A 12,191-nucleotide genomic window follows, 5' to 3' on the forward strand; every position below is an offset into this window, starting at 1 on the left:
AGGCTGCCAGCACTTCGATGCCAGAGTGTTTGCCTTAGTGGTAACAAGCTCAGCCTCTACTGATTTTTGCTTCTAGTAACTTTTGTATTTGCTCCCTCGCAGGTTTTTACCTGAGGCTTTGTTTACCTTGCTGAGACCCGACTTCGTTCCAGAGGTTCTCTGACCTATCTGGATAATCATCTACTGAGTATTGGTTCTACCTTCTTGTGGATTTTTCTCTCAACCATTTGTACTTTTCAGACACGGACCAAGCTGGCGGCTTCCCGCTTCCTTCAACTCCAAGACCAAGGCGTAAGCGTACCCTGTTCAACCCTCCATCGCAAGCATCGGCACCTGTGCTTCATCTGGTTTGCACCAAACCAGCAGCAGAGAAGACAACTGAACAACCTCACTTCGCAAGCTAAGACTCTGAATCTCTCTACCCCTGGTGGTTCAAGCAACAGCAATTTAGTAAGCCATTTCTCAGATCTCATTAATCAGTTGCTATATATTGTCCGTTTATTCACCAGTCTCTTCTCCTTTCTTCCCGTACAGTTGGTGTTTCCAGTTCTCATCCCTGATTACTTTGCTGACAAAAACACGTTAAACTTTACTTCTGAGTGTTTTCTGTATGTGGGTCAGAACTGTGTTGAAACTGACAAAGGGAAGTGGAAGGTTCAAACCCCATGTTTTAACTGAATATTAGCATATTGTGATAAAGTTCATTATTTTTCATAATGTCATGATGAAAATTTAACATTCATATATTTCAGATTCATTGCACACTAACTGAAATATTTCAGGTCTTTTATTGTCTTAATACGGATGATTTTGGCATACAGCTCATGAAAACCCAATATTCCTATCTCACAAAATTAGCATATTTCATCCGACCAAAAAAAGAAAAGTGTTTTTAATACAAAAAACTTCAACCTTCAAATAATCATGTACAGTTATGCACTCAATACTTGGTCGGGAATCCTTTTGCAGAAATGACTGCTTCAATGCGGCGTGACATGGAGGCAATCAGCCTGTGGCACTGCTGAGGTCTTATGGAGGCCCAGGATGCTTCGATAGCGGCCTTTAGCTCATCCAGAGTGTTGGGTCTTGAGTCTCTCAACGTTCTCTTCACAATATCCCACAGATTCTCTATGGGGTTCAGGTCAGGAGAGTTGGCAGGCCAATTGAGCACAGTGATACCATGGTCAGTAAACCATTTACCAGTGGTTTTGGCACTGTGAGCAGGTGCCAGGTCGTGCTGAAAAATGAAATCTTCATCTCCATAAAGCTTTTCAGCAGATGGAAGCATGAAGTGCTCCAAAATCTCCTGATAGCTAGCTGCATTGACCCTGCCCTTGATAAAACACAGTGGATCAACACCAGCAGCTGACACGGCACCCCAGACCATCACTGACTGTGGGTACTTGACACTGGACTTCTGGCATTTTGGCATTTCCTTCTCCCCAGTCTTCCTCCAGACTCTGGCACCTTAATTTCCGAATGACATGCAGAATTTGCTTTCATCCGAAAAAAGTACTTTGGACCACTGAACAACAGTCCAGTGCTGCTTCTCTGTAGCCCAGGTCAGGCGCTGCTGCCGCTGTTTCTGGTTCAAAGGTGGCTTGACCTGGGGAATGCGGCACCTGTAGCCCATTTCCTGCACACGCCTGTGCACGGTGGCTCTGGATGTTTCTACTCCAGACTCAGTCCACTGCTTCCGCAGGTCCCCCAAGGTCTGGAATCGGCCCTTCTCCACAATCTTCCTCAGGGTCCGGTCACCTCTTCTCGTTGTGCAGCGTTTTCTGCCACACTTTTTCCTTCCCACAGACTTCCCACTGAGGTGCCTTGATACAGCACTCTGGGAACAGCCTATTCGTTCAGAAATTTCTTTCTGTGTCTTACCCTCTTGCTTGAGGGTGTCAATAGTGGCCTTCTGGACAGCAGTCAGGTCGGCAGTCTTACCCATGATTGGGGTTTTGAGTGATGAACCAGGCTGGGAGTTTTAAAGGCCTCAGGAATCTTTTGCAGGTGTTTAGAGTTAACTCGTTGATTCAGATGATTAGGTTCATAGCTCGTTTAGAGACCCTTTTAATGATATGCTAATTTTGTGAGATAGGAATTTTGGGTTTTCATGAGCTGTATGCCACAATCATCCGTATTAAGACAACAAAAGACCTGAAATATTTCAGTTAGTGTGCAATGAATCTAAAATATATGAATGTTAAATTTTCATCATGACATTATGGAAAATAATGAACTTTATCACAATATGCTAATATTTTGAGAAGGACCTGTATGTCCCTGGCTGATTCCTCTCGGTATTAACATTAAAAAGTGTTATCCATATCTAATGTGAGATTTCAGAATTAAAGCAATACTAATATTGTCAATATCTCCTAATTTTTTACTGTATTAACAACACCATTAAAAGAAAATTGGGCAAATAAGCTGAAAGTGGATGGAAAGATGGACTGAGCTAATTACAGGGCGATCTTGAATGAAAACCTTTGAGAGGCTGTAAGAGTGAAACTGGGAAAGGTGCCCACTTTCCAGCAGGACTACAACCATAAACATAAAGTCAGGGCTACAACAGATTGGGTTAGACTAAAAGCATCTTCACAGATTAGAATGGTTCAAACTGAGTTGATACCTACCATCCACTTCCTATCCACTTGAGAATCTGTGCTATGTTTAGAGATGCTCCCCATTGAACCTGACTGACTTTGCACTGTTATGCAAAGATGAATGGGGAAAAATGTAAGTCTCTAGATGTGCAAACAGGGTGGAGACATACAAGCTGTAATAAAATCTGAAAAGGTTCTTGTGAACATAGTTTACTCCAAACAGGACCTTTTCTAAATTCAGATAATGAAGAAATGCTGTTTATTCGACAATGCTGTATTTAGAATACACTAGGTCTTAACTGGATTATTTCAAATATTGCTGGCAACAAAAAATACTCGTTTATTAGAGCAGGACAATATATCAAATCGCAGTTGCCGCTCTAATGTTAACCAGTACAATACTGAAATTGCAAAGGACTGCTGGAATGCAACATTTGCTACAGTATCATAAAGGTTAGTACACCCCACACATTTTGTAAATATTTTATTACATATTTTTTATGGGACAACACTAAGGACACTTGATACAATGTACAAGTAGTCAGCCTTCAGCTTGTATTAAAGTGTAAATTTATTTAAAATAACTAAACATACCGCCATTAATGTCTAAACCACTGGCAACAGAAGTGAGTACACCCCTAAGTGAAAATGTCCAAATTGTGTCCAATGAGCCATTTCCCCTCCTCTGTGTCATGTGACTCATTAGTGTTACAAAGTCTCAGGTGGAATGGGGAGCAGGTGTGATGAATTTCATGTTATTGAACACACTCTTCCTCTGGTCACTGAAAGTTCAACATCTCGGGTCATGGCAAAGAATTGTTGCTCTACACAAAGGTGGCCCAGGCAAGATTGCCAACACCCTAAAAATGAGCTGCAGCGTGGAGGCCAAGACCATACAGAGGTTTAACAGGACAGGTTCAGCATCATTTGGGGCTGCAGGAGTTCTGCTGGCTGTGGGGAGCTACAGTTCATCGAGGAAACTATGAATTCCTACATGTTCTGTTTCAACATAATAACCTCAAACACACCTCCAAGACGAGGACAAAAGGCAGTGCTCTCAAATACAAATCAAATTTTTAGAGCATTGCAGTTCCTTTAGTCTTTCATTTTTCAAACTTTAAAAAGAAACAAAACTTGCACAATAAGGTTAGACAAGTAGATAAGATGGGTGGATTAGATTAGTGGAAAAGTATCGGTCAATCAGCAATCTCCCAAAACTAAGGAAATCGGGGATGATCGATCGGCCGGCGTATCCGTCGGTGCCCCCCTAACCTTTAGGATACAAGATGAACAGTAAGAGTGTTGAGGAATGTGAACGAGAACAAAGAATAGAGTCAGGAAATGTGGGTTAATTATGATCAAAATCATTATCACAATGTTCAGCAACACACAATTACATAATTTCCAGATATGGTGCCACCCTACCTCTTATATAGCTCATACAGACAATGTAAAACCGAGGGACAGCAAAACACATCTCTATTTGATTTAGAAGAATACTCATTTTTAAAAATGCAAAAATGCAATCAAATTCAAAAAACAGTTACCATGAGACCTGTAGGTAAGTTATCTTGTAAAAAGCATGTTGGAGAGTTATCCATTTTCCGAAAATTAATGTTCATTCCAAAAAATTCATTAGAAATTATCAATCAATATCTTGAATATATCATCAATCAAATTGGAATGGATCTAAACACCAAGGATCCTTGCTTCCCAATAACACCCAACCCAAAACTCTGCTGTGTCAGCATGAAACAGAAAACAGAATGGGTTGTAATGAAGCCAGCAAACGGGAAAATCTGGACAGAAACAGTACCTAATTGCTGCACCCTGACTGTTCTTTCCTCCACTACATTGGGCTCAGGCTCCCACAACTGAACTTCTGATAAAAATATTCTCAGTAATATCCCACAGGTCCAAGTTGATTGAGTGCGAACATCACTAACCATGTCCTAACCAACTGGTATCTCTTTCCAGACAACATTTAATATATATTAAAAGGAAGTATTACATTGAGTTTTAAACTGACTGAAATGAGACATGACTGTGTGGACTTATTAACAGTAAGATCTTCTTTCGACTTCTCCCCTCATGGGTTGTCTCAGCAGATCACCTTCCTACCTCTCACCCTATTCTTTGCCTCTATAACCATCACCATGTCAAACCATCTCCATGATCTATTTAATGATGTCCATGAATCTTCTGATATCTACAGGAAATATTGAATCTCTGAACAATCCAAAAATTAAGAAAAAGTTTAAATGGCACAACTGAAGAATGCAATAAAAAAAATAGAAACAGTAAAAAAATCTAAACTAAACAGTAAAGAGATACTCAGCCCCTTGTACAAACATTTTAGGGGGAACCCTACAGTAACAATCAATATATTTGGCAATTTACTTTGAGGCTTTGGAATTCTACATTTTATTGATAGGATTTCTGATGCTCTGACCATTCTACTGCATTTGCCAAAGTGTGAAAAAAAAGAAAAACAGCAGTTAAAGTATTCTGATTAACCTTGGCCATGAGAACAGGCAAAGTTCCAGGAAGTGGTTATTTGCTTTATTTCAAGATGTCAGTAAATTTGGGAATTGTATTATTATATTGTTTAGATAATTTTTTTAAAAATCTGTTTAGTTACATTTGTTTTTCTAGAATATATCAAATTCTAAAAGTAAAATTTAGAGATTTTATTGTGACAAGATTCCTCCCCACAATAGCTGATACAAGTACAGGGGGAGACGGACGCTAGAACCCCCAGGAGGGACGAACCATAGAATTTACTAAAGAGGTGAGGCTGAGAGTCCCAAGTTAAGAGGGCAAGAGATTAAAGGTGGCCCTGCTGTATTTGTAGGGGAATCGACAAGGGTTGGGTGAGCAAAGAGGAGACGGCTGGGCCTTTTGTCAGTTAATTGTGCCTCCAGGCTCTCCTGGCACTCGTTCACTGGAGCTGTGGTTGTTGAGAAAACCCAGGCGAAGAGGGAATTCCTTCCGTTTCTCAGCTCCAGGCCAATTGGTTTGCTCGTATACACATGTTAAGGAGCAGGCTCACATTTGGCTATTATTTGTAGTTTTTGTATTCCAAAGGACTTTTTAAGAACTTCAGTCATGGATGGTCATTACAGACACATTGCCACTATACAGTGTCTGCTGCACTGCACGTCCCTGTAGTGGTAGTACCACAAGTAAAGCACATCTGCACTTTGTATACTGTAGATCCTAAAACATCTACCTAAATGTACTAGAGAATTTTTACAATCTTATGTCCACTGCAATATGAACCTGAACATGGATTAAAAGGGCAGAAAATTTGTAGTCTCATACTACCCCAAGGACTTTGTCTTTGAACTTGGAATTTTCGATTATCAACCCAAAAGACAGTATATAAATTTAGCTTATAAACTTAGAGATTTGCTTGTTAAAACATTAAATAACAGAATAATTGTCAGAGCTTCAAATGACTATATTTACAGTACCTAGAAAATTCAGACTAGAATTGGACATCAGCAAAACACTCAAAATAGTTGGGGTAGGTGAGCTACAATCTGCAACAGAAAAGTATAGGAAAGCATGGAAGTCACATGGTTTTTCAGTGCAAAACTGATAACAATGGCTACTTTACTACTATGTCTAAATATCAAATTCCAATTTTTCATAACGTATATGTACAAAAAGGTTTGTCATTGAACAATTAAACTCATTTACGTTGTACGAATAAGTTAAACATTTAAATATTTGTCTCTGACATAGTGATAGAAGCGTGATGTCCTTATGTAAAGTCTGACATATATAGTATAGTGATGAAATTCTGGCGTCCCTGGTATAGTAATGGAAGCCTGGTGTCTAGCAAATCATTTAGCACCCCATTTTCTACAAACCTGCTGTGTGTAATAGCATGTGGACAACCACCAACACATCAGTCTTAACGCAATTAAAACTCACATAGGAAGAGCCAACATCGAGGGCTCAAAATGTAACATGAAGCTTTGGCCGCCAGAAGTCATATATTCCTGAGGCAACTTTTTCAACATCACCCGCTTAAATCCAAAAGAGCAAAAAAGATTTATAAATCAAGGTTTTCCTAACATTTTCTGATCTCAAACTTCCATTGTTTTTAGATCACATGAAACCATGTTTCTAAGCAAAATTTGAAAATGTTTAGCTCCAGAGATGTATACGTTTCTAGGGGCATAATGTTATGTCATATGTTTTTTATTTAACATTAGCTTATTAGTGAAAATGCTTGAGCATCACAGAAAAGAGTTGCGGTTTTGAAGGACTATTTTGTTATAATTTCTCAGCTAAGCAGCAAAAACAGATTTATTACTAGAACTAAATGCCAATCTGGAATTAGACAAACAGCATTAAAAATTTGATATAACCACTGATTATTATACGAGGAGCCATAACAAACCCCACAGAGTCACAGTGAGTTTTATCACAAATCCATGGGGACAAGTCTTTGCAAGTCTCTCATTAGATTCACATGCATGAGCATGTTTTTCCAACATAAGCACTTTTATACACCACTGCTGTTGTTAATTAAATCAGATTTTTAGAAAAAAGAATCTGCAAACTGAGAAACTGAAATGCCATGTTTAACACTTTAATTATTAGAACTGTTAAGTTGTATATTCTTGTTTAGGCAAAACAAGACGGACAGAAACTTCCAACCATTGTCCATAACCGTTTATAGTTACAGGGTCACGGGGATTGGTGCCTATCTCCACCAATCATAGGGCGGGAGGCAGGGTACTCTCTGGAAAGGTTGCCAGTCCATTGTACAGGAAAACACAAAGCCTAATTAGTTGATCTAGAGTTAAATTTCAATAATATGCAGTTTTTCTATTTTTTAACACCACATATTGCATCTATTTGTGTGATGTTAACTAACAAAGCAAACAGCCATAAAACGTTAGCTATGCGATTCAAGATTAAAATTTTTGATTTAAACTTGCTTCTGGTTTTTGATATGATCATTTAACAATTTTAGTCCTTCATCCTAATTTATTCATATATTAGGGTGTATTCACACCAGCCACTTTTTCAAAAAAAAAAGTTTCACTTAACTACATTTTAAAGATTGTAATGTTTAGTTAATAAAACACCACTGTGTTAACAGCAGGTAGCAAAGCATGATTTTTATGCAGTCATATTCAATAAATTAAAATATTGGAAAATACATGGGTTGCACAGTGGCGTAGTTGGTAGCACTGTTGCCTTGCAGCAAGAAGGTTCTGTCTTTCTGCATGGAGTTTGCATGTTCTTCCGTGCATGCGTGGGTTCTCACCGGGTGCTCCAGTTTCCTCCCACAGTCCAAAGACATGCCTGTTAGGTTAATTGGTCTCTCTAAATTGCCCTTAGGTGTATGAATGAGTGTGTGCATGGTTGTTTGTGTGTTGCCCTGCGATGGACTGGCGGCCTGTCCAGGGTGTACCCCACATCTCGCCCGTAGACTGCTGGAGATAGGCACTAGCTTCCCCGCGACCCACTATGGAAGAAGCGGTGTAGAAATTGACTGACCGAAAATTATATTTGTTTCAGTAACTCAAGTTACTAAGTAAAACACATTATATAGATTAAATAGAGACTGATGTTTTGAAGCCTTTTTTTCGTTTATTCTAAAGATTTTACGCTTACAGCTAATAAAACATGACATTTAAGGTTAGAATATTACATCAGCCTGATAAAACAAAATAGATTTAATACAGAAATGTGGGCTTAATGAGAAGTATGTATAATACCTGCTTAAAGGTTGTTATTTTTTGTTAAGGTACTTTTAGATCTGACAAATGAGCCTCATCAGAACACATACTCTAATGTATTGAATATGACTGTAGATGAGCACATATCTGTACAGCTAAAGTATTTTGACTCCTAAAATTCAGAGAATTTCAAAACTCACTTTTATCTTTGTCCACATTAAACTCCTTAGTTCATCTTGGTATTCTGAATGGAACCAAACAGTTTTTTCCAAAACAGCTTTTGTGGTGTGTTTGGAACTGCCATCCAAATGCAAACTAAGATTTTGAAAAATATGTTCGTAGTTTGTGGGGTATCCAGGTGGATACAGAGGTTAGACACAATGATGTAGAGCTGTACTTTGTCAATGTTCACAATCTTGAAAATTACCAAGAGCTGCTTTCTATTTAAATTAAGTTTGCATTTTGCCACATTCTGCCTAATAATAGACATACATAGATGTTGTAGTGGAATACAGCCTTCATTACCAGACCTGTATTTACCTAGATTACTCAAATGTCTGCTATGAATTAGAAATATCAAGGTTTATTTGCTTTTCCATGTTTCACTTTTGCCAACAGTTTTAATTAAGCTTTAAATGTAAGCCGAAAAATTACAGTGAGAAGTGTAAAACAAAAAGTTACAGAAGCTTCAGCCTGGCACTGCTAGGCTTCTTTGGACTGGAATTCCAGCAATCATGTTGAGTTTTGCACTAAACCCAGACAAAATATCAGTTTTTAACAATATCCAGAGTGATATGTTTGAATGAGATTTATCTCTGCAGATCCATGGATGTTCCGCTAAGAAAACCAAACCGTGAATATATAGACTTGCATATTTAACACTCACATATTAATGATCTCATTGGGGGAAAATAAAACAGCATTGTTATGAGGTTTCATAAACATTTTGATTTTAAGATGTGGTTCACTGATGCAGAAAAACTTCCCTAAGTGTCTGTCAACCAACATTCAAATAGCAGGTACCTGAGAGTAAGTTTTTCTTAACCAAAGAACTGAATTTATTCAGCACAATGCTGTTACTGTCAGAATGTGACTTCATCTGAGTATGTGGGCAAATGTTATCTATTATTATAAGCCCCCTATATAAAGGAGTGTATTAAGCCTGACACCCCATTAAAATTGTGTTTCATAATCTTACTTTGATCTAACAAAAACTAGGTAAACAAGTGAAATAGTAGAGTTAATTACCTAATCCTTCTTATTGGGCTAGCGGTAAACTGTCAAAAGCATTGAGGAAGACTCCAACTCTCTTAAAATATTTGTGGGGCAGAATTTTAGACACGGTCTGGGAGAATACTGTGACTGCATGTTAGCTATTAACTGCTAATGATGATTAAGCTGGAAATAACTTTTGAACTTCCTATCAGCACTAACCTAAAGGGCTATTTCAGCTTTTTAAAGCGTTTGGACTGAATTTAATTATCTTTAGTTGAAAACCTAAAATAGTTAAAACTGATTAAATCTGAACCGGATAATTTTGCAGTTTTTCTCGTCCCATTCTCATTCACCAAGTATCATGTGTCATCTCGTCTAGGGACTTCAATTTTTTGTTTCAGCGTATGTGAAGTCTCTGTCGAGTCCTGAAAATCTGCAATTCTTTTAGCAACGAAAAATATGTGTTCGAAGATACCAAATCTTTTGTTCTCTCCTCAGATTCTCTATCAGGTTAAAGTTGGGATTCAGGCTGGGCCATTCCAAAATGTAAGTATTATTCCTAATCAGAGGAATCATGTTGGAATAATTAAAATATAACTTTAAAACTAAATTTGCCAGGGGCATCTTTGAACAGCCTATGTCTTTGGTCCCTGTCTGGTGTGGTGGTCCTGCACTCCATTGCACTTGTGCTGAGGGTCTGTTCCTGTGCTCCCAATAATGAGTGCCTCTGTATTTTCCTTCTGTCTGGCTCGGACACACTGGCTGCGCTATGACGGAAAGCCCCATCCTCCGTCTGAAATATGGATTGAGTCTACTTTTGATGGACGACGGAGCACAAATGCTTAAAGTTCCAGATTGAGCCAAAAAGAAGCTCAGGCACGGGAACCGTGAAGAGCATCTAGGTGATTTCAAAATAAGAGACTCTCAAACCCATCGCATTGTAAAACATTACATCAGAACCAATGACATGGGGGCTTTTATTTGCAGCTCTCTATATTCATAGCTGTTACTACATGAAATCTCGACTTCCTGTGTGAATTTGCTACTCTCCCATGAACTTATGATCTTGTGAGTCCAGTTGCCTCTACTGTTGTCAAATGCATGAACAGATCCTAAGTGTGAATTGTCACATGGCACAGTTCATGAGGGATGACTGCGGCAGACACGAAACGTAGTCAGTGTAAAAGAGGGATAACACTCACCAGATCTTGGCCTTCCCTCCTTCCTCGTAAGAGTCTTATGGTACTGATCCTTGGATGAAAGGCTCTCTTTGATATCATCTAGTCCCAGCCCTATATTATATGTATACAGTGGGGAGAACAAGTATTTGATACACTGCCGATTTTGCAGGTTTTCCCACTTGCAAAGCATATAGAAGTCTTTAAGTACTCTTCAACTGTTAGTAACGGAATCTTAAACAAAAATCTAGAAAATCACATTGTGTGATTTTTAAGTAATTAATTATTTTATTGCATGACATAATGTATTTGATACATCAGAAAAACAAAACTTAATATTTGGTACAGAAACCTTGTTTGCAATTCCAGATATCAGACATTTCCCGTAGTTCTCGACAAGGTTTGCAGACACTGCAGCAAAGATTCTGGACCACTCCTCCATACAGATCTTCTCCAGATCCTTCAGGTTACGGGGCTGTTGCTGGGCAATACGGACTTTCAGCTCCCTGCAAAGATTTTCGATTGGGTTCAGGTCTGGAGACTGGCTAGGCCACTCCAGGACCTTGAGATGCTTCATCTGGAAGACCCATGACCCATCTTCAATGCCCTTACTGAGGGAAGGAGGTTGTTGGCTAAGATCTCCTGATACATGGCCCCATCCATCCTCCCCTAAATAAAGTGCAGTCGTCCTGTCCCATTTGCAGAAAAGCATCCCCAAAGAATAATGTATCCACCTCGATGCTTCACAGTAGGGACGGTGTTCTTGGGGTTTCACTCATCCTTCTACTTCCTCCAAACATGGCAAGTGGAGTTTAGACCAAAAAGCAAATTTTTTGTCTCATCAGACCACATGACCTTCTCCCATTCCTCCTCTGGATCATCCAGATGATCACTGACAAACTTCAGACGTGCCTGGACACGTGCTGGCTTGAGCAGGGGGACCTTGGGTGCTCTCCAGGATTTTAATCCATGGCGGCATAGTGTATTACTGATGGTCTTCTTTGGGACTGTGGTCCCAGCTCTCTTCAGGTCATTGACTAGGTCCTGCCGTGTAGTTCTGGGCTGATTCCTCACCTTCCTCATGATCATTGATGCCCCACGAGGTAAATTCTTGCATGGAGCCCCAGACTGAGGAAGATTGGCCATCATCTTGAACTTCTTCCATTTTCTTATAATTGCGCCAACAGTTGTTGCCTTCTCACCAAGCTGCTTGGCTGTTTGCCCATCCCAGCCTTGTGCAGGTCTGCTGTTTTATCCCAGCTCTCTGGGTTGGGGTTTGTTTGAGTGTGTGGACAAGTGGCTTTTATACAGATAATGAGGTACAGTTAATACAGGTAATAAGTAGAGAACAGGAGGGCTTCTTAAGGAAGAACTAACAGGCCAGCGAGTGGTGGGATTTTTACTGGTTGTTAGGTGATCAAATACTTCTGTCATGCAATAAAATGCTAATTAATTACTTAAAATCACACAATGTGATTTTCTGGATTTTT

General features: G+C 39.2%; 1 protein-coding gene and 1 long non-coding RNA gene across 5 annotated transcripts in view; one reads left to right on the plus strand and one right to left on the minus strand.

Moving 5' to 3' along the window:
• Positions 1 to 12,191, minus strand: part of slc4a11 (solute carrier family 4 member 11) — a 243,530-nt gene that overhangs the window by 181,758 nt on the left and 49,581 nt on the right. For 2 of the 4 annotated variants that reach the window (XM_047345902.1, XM_047345901.1), the window contains exon 2: positions 10,726 to 10,815. The exons of the other annotated variants lie outside the window; for them this stretch is intronic. In XM_047345902.1, the coding sequence (XP_047201858.1) occupies positions 10,726 to 10,815 (90 nt within the window). The remainder of the gene's footprint in view (positions 1 to 10,725; positions 10,816 to 12,191) is intronic. 4 annotated transcript variants of the gene reach the window in all.
• Positions 28 to 672, plus strand: LOC124855806. The gene is made up of 3 exons (XR_007035157.1): positions 28 to 154; positions 241 to 450; positions 535 to 672. It is a non-coding gene; the product is annotated as an uncharacterized LOC124855806 (long non-coding RNA).

The sequence above is a fragment of the Girardinichthys multiradiatus genome, chromosome 19 (genome assembly GCF_021462225.1).
Source record: "Girardinichthys multiradiatus isolate DD_20200921_A chromosome 19, DD_fGirMul_XY1, whole genome shotgun sequence".
Taxonomy (NCBI): domain Eukaryota; kingdom Metazoa; phylum Chordata; class Actinopteri; order Cyprinodontiformes; family Goodeidae; genus Girardinichthys; species Girardinichthys multiradiatus.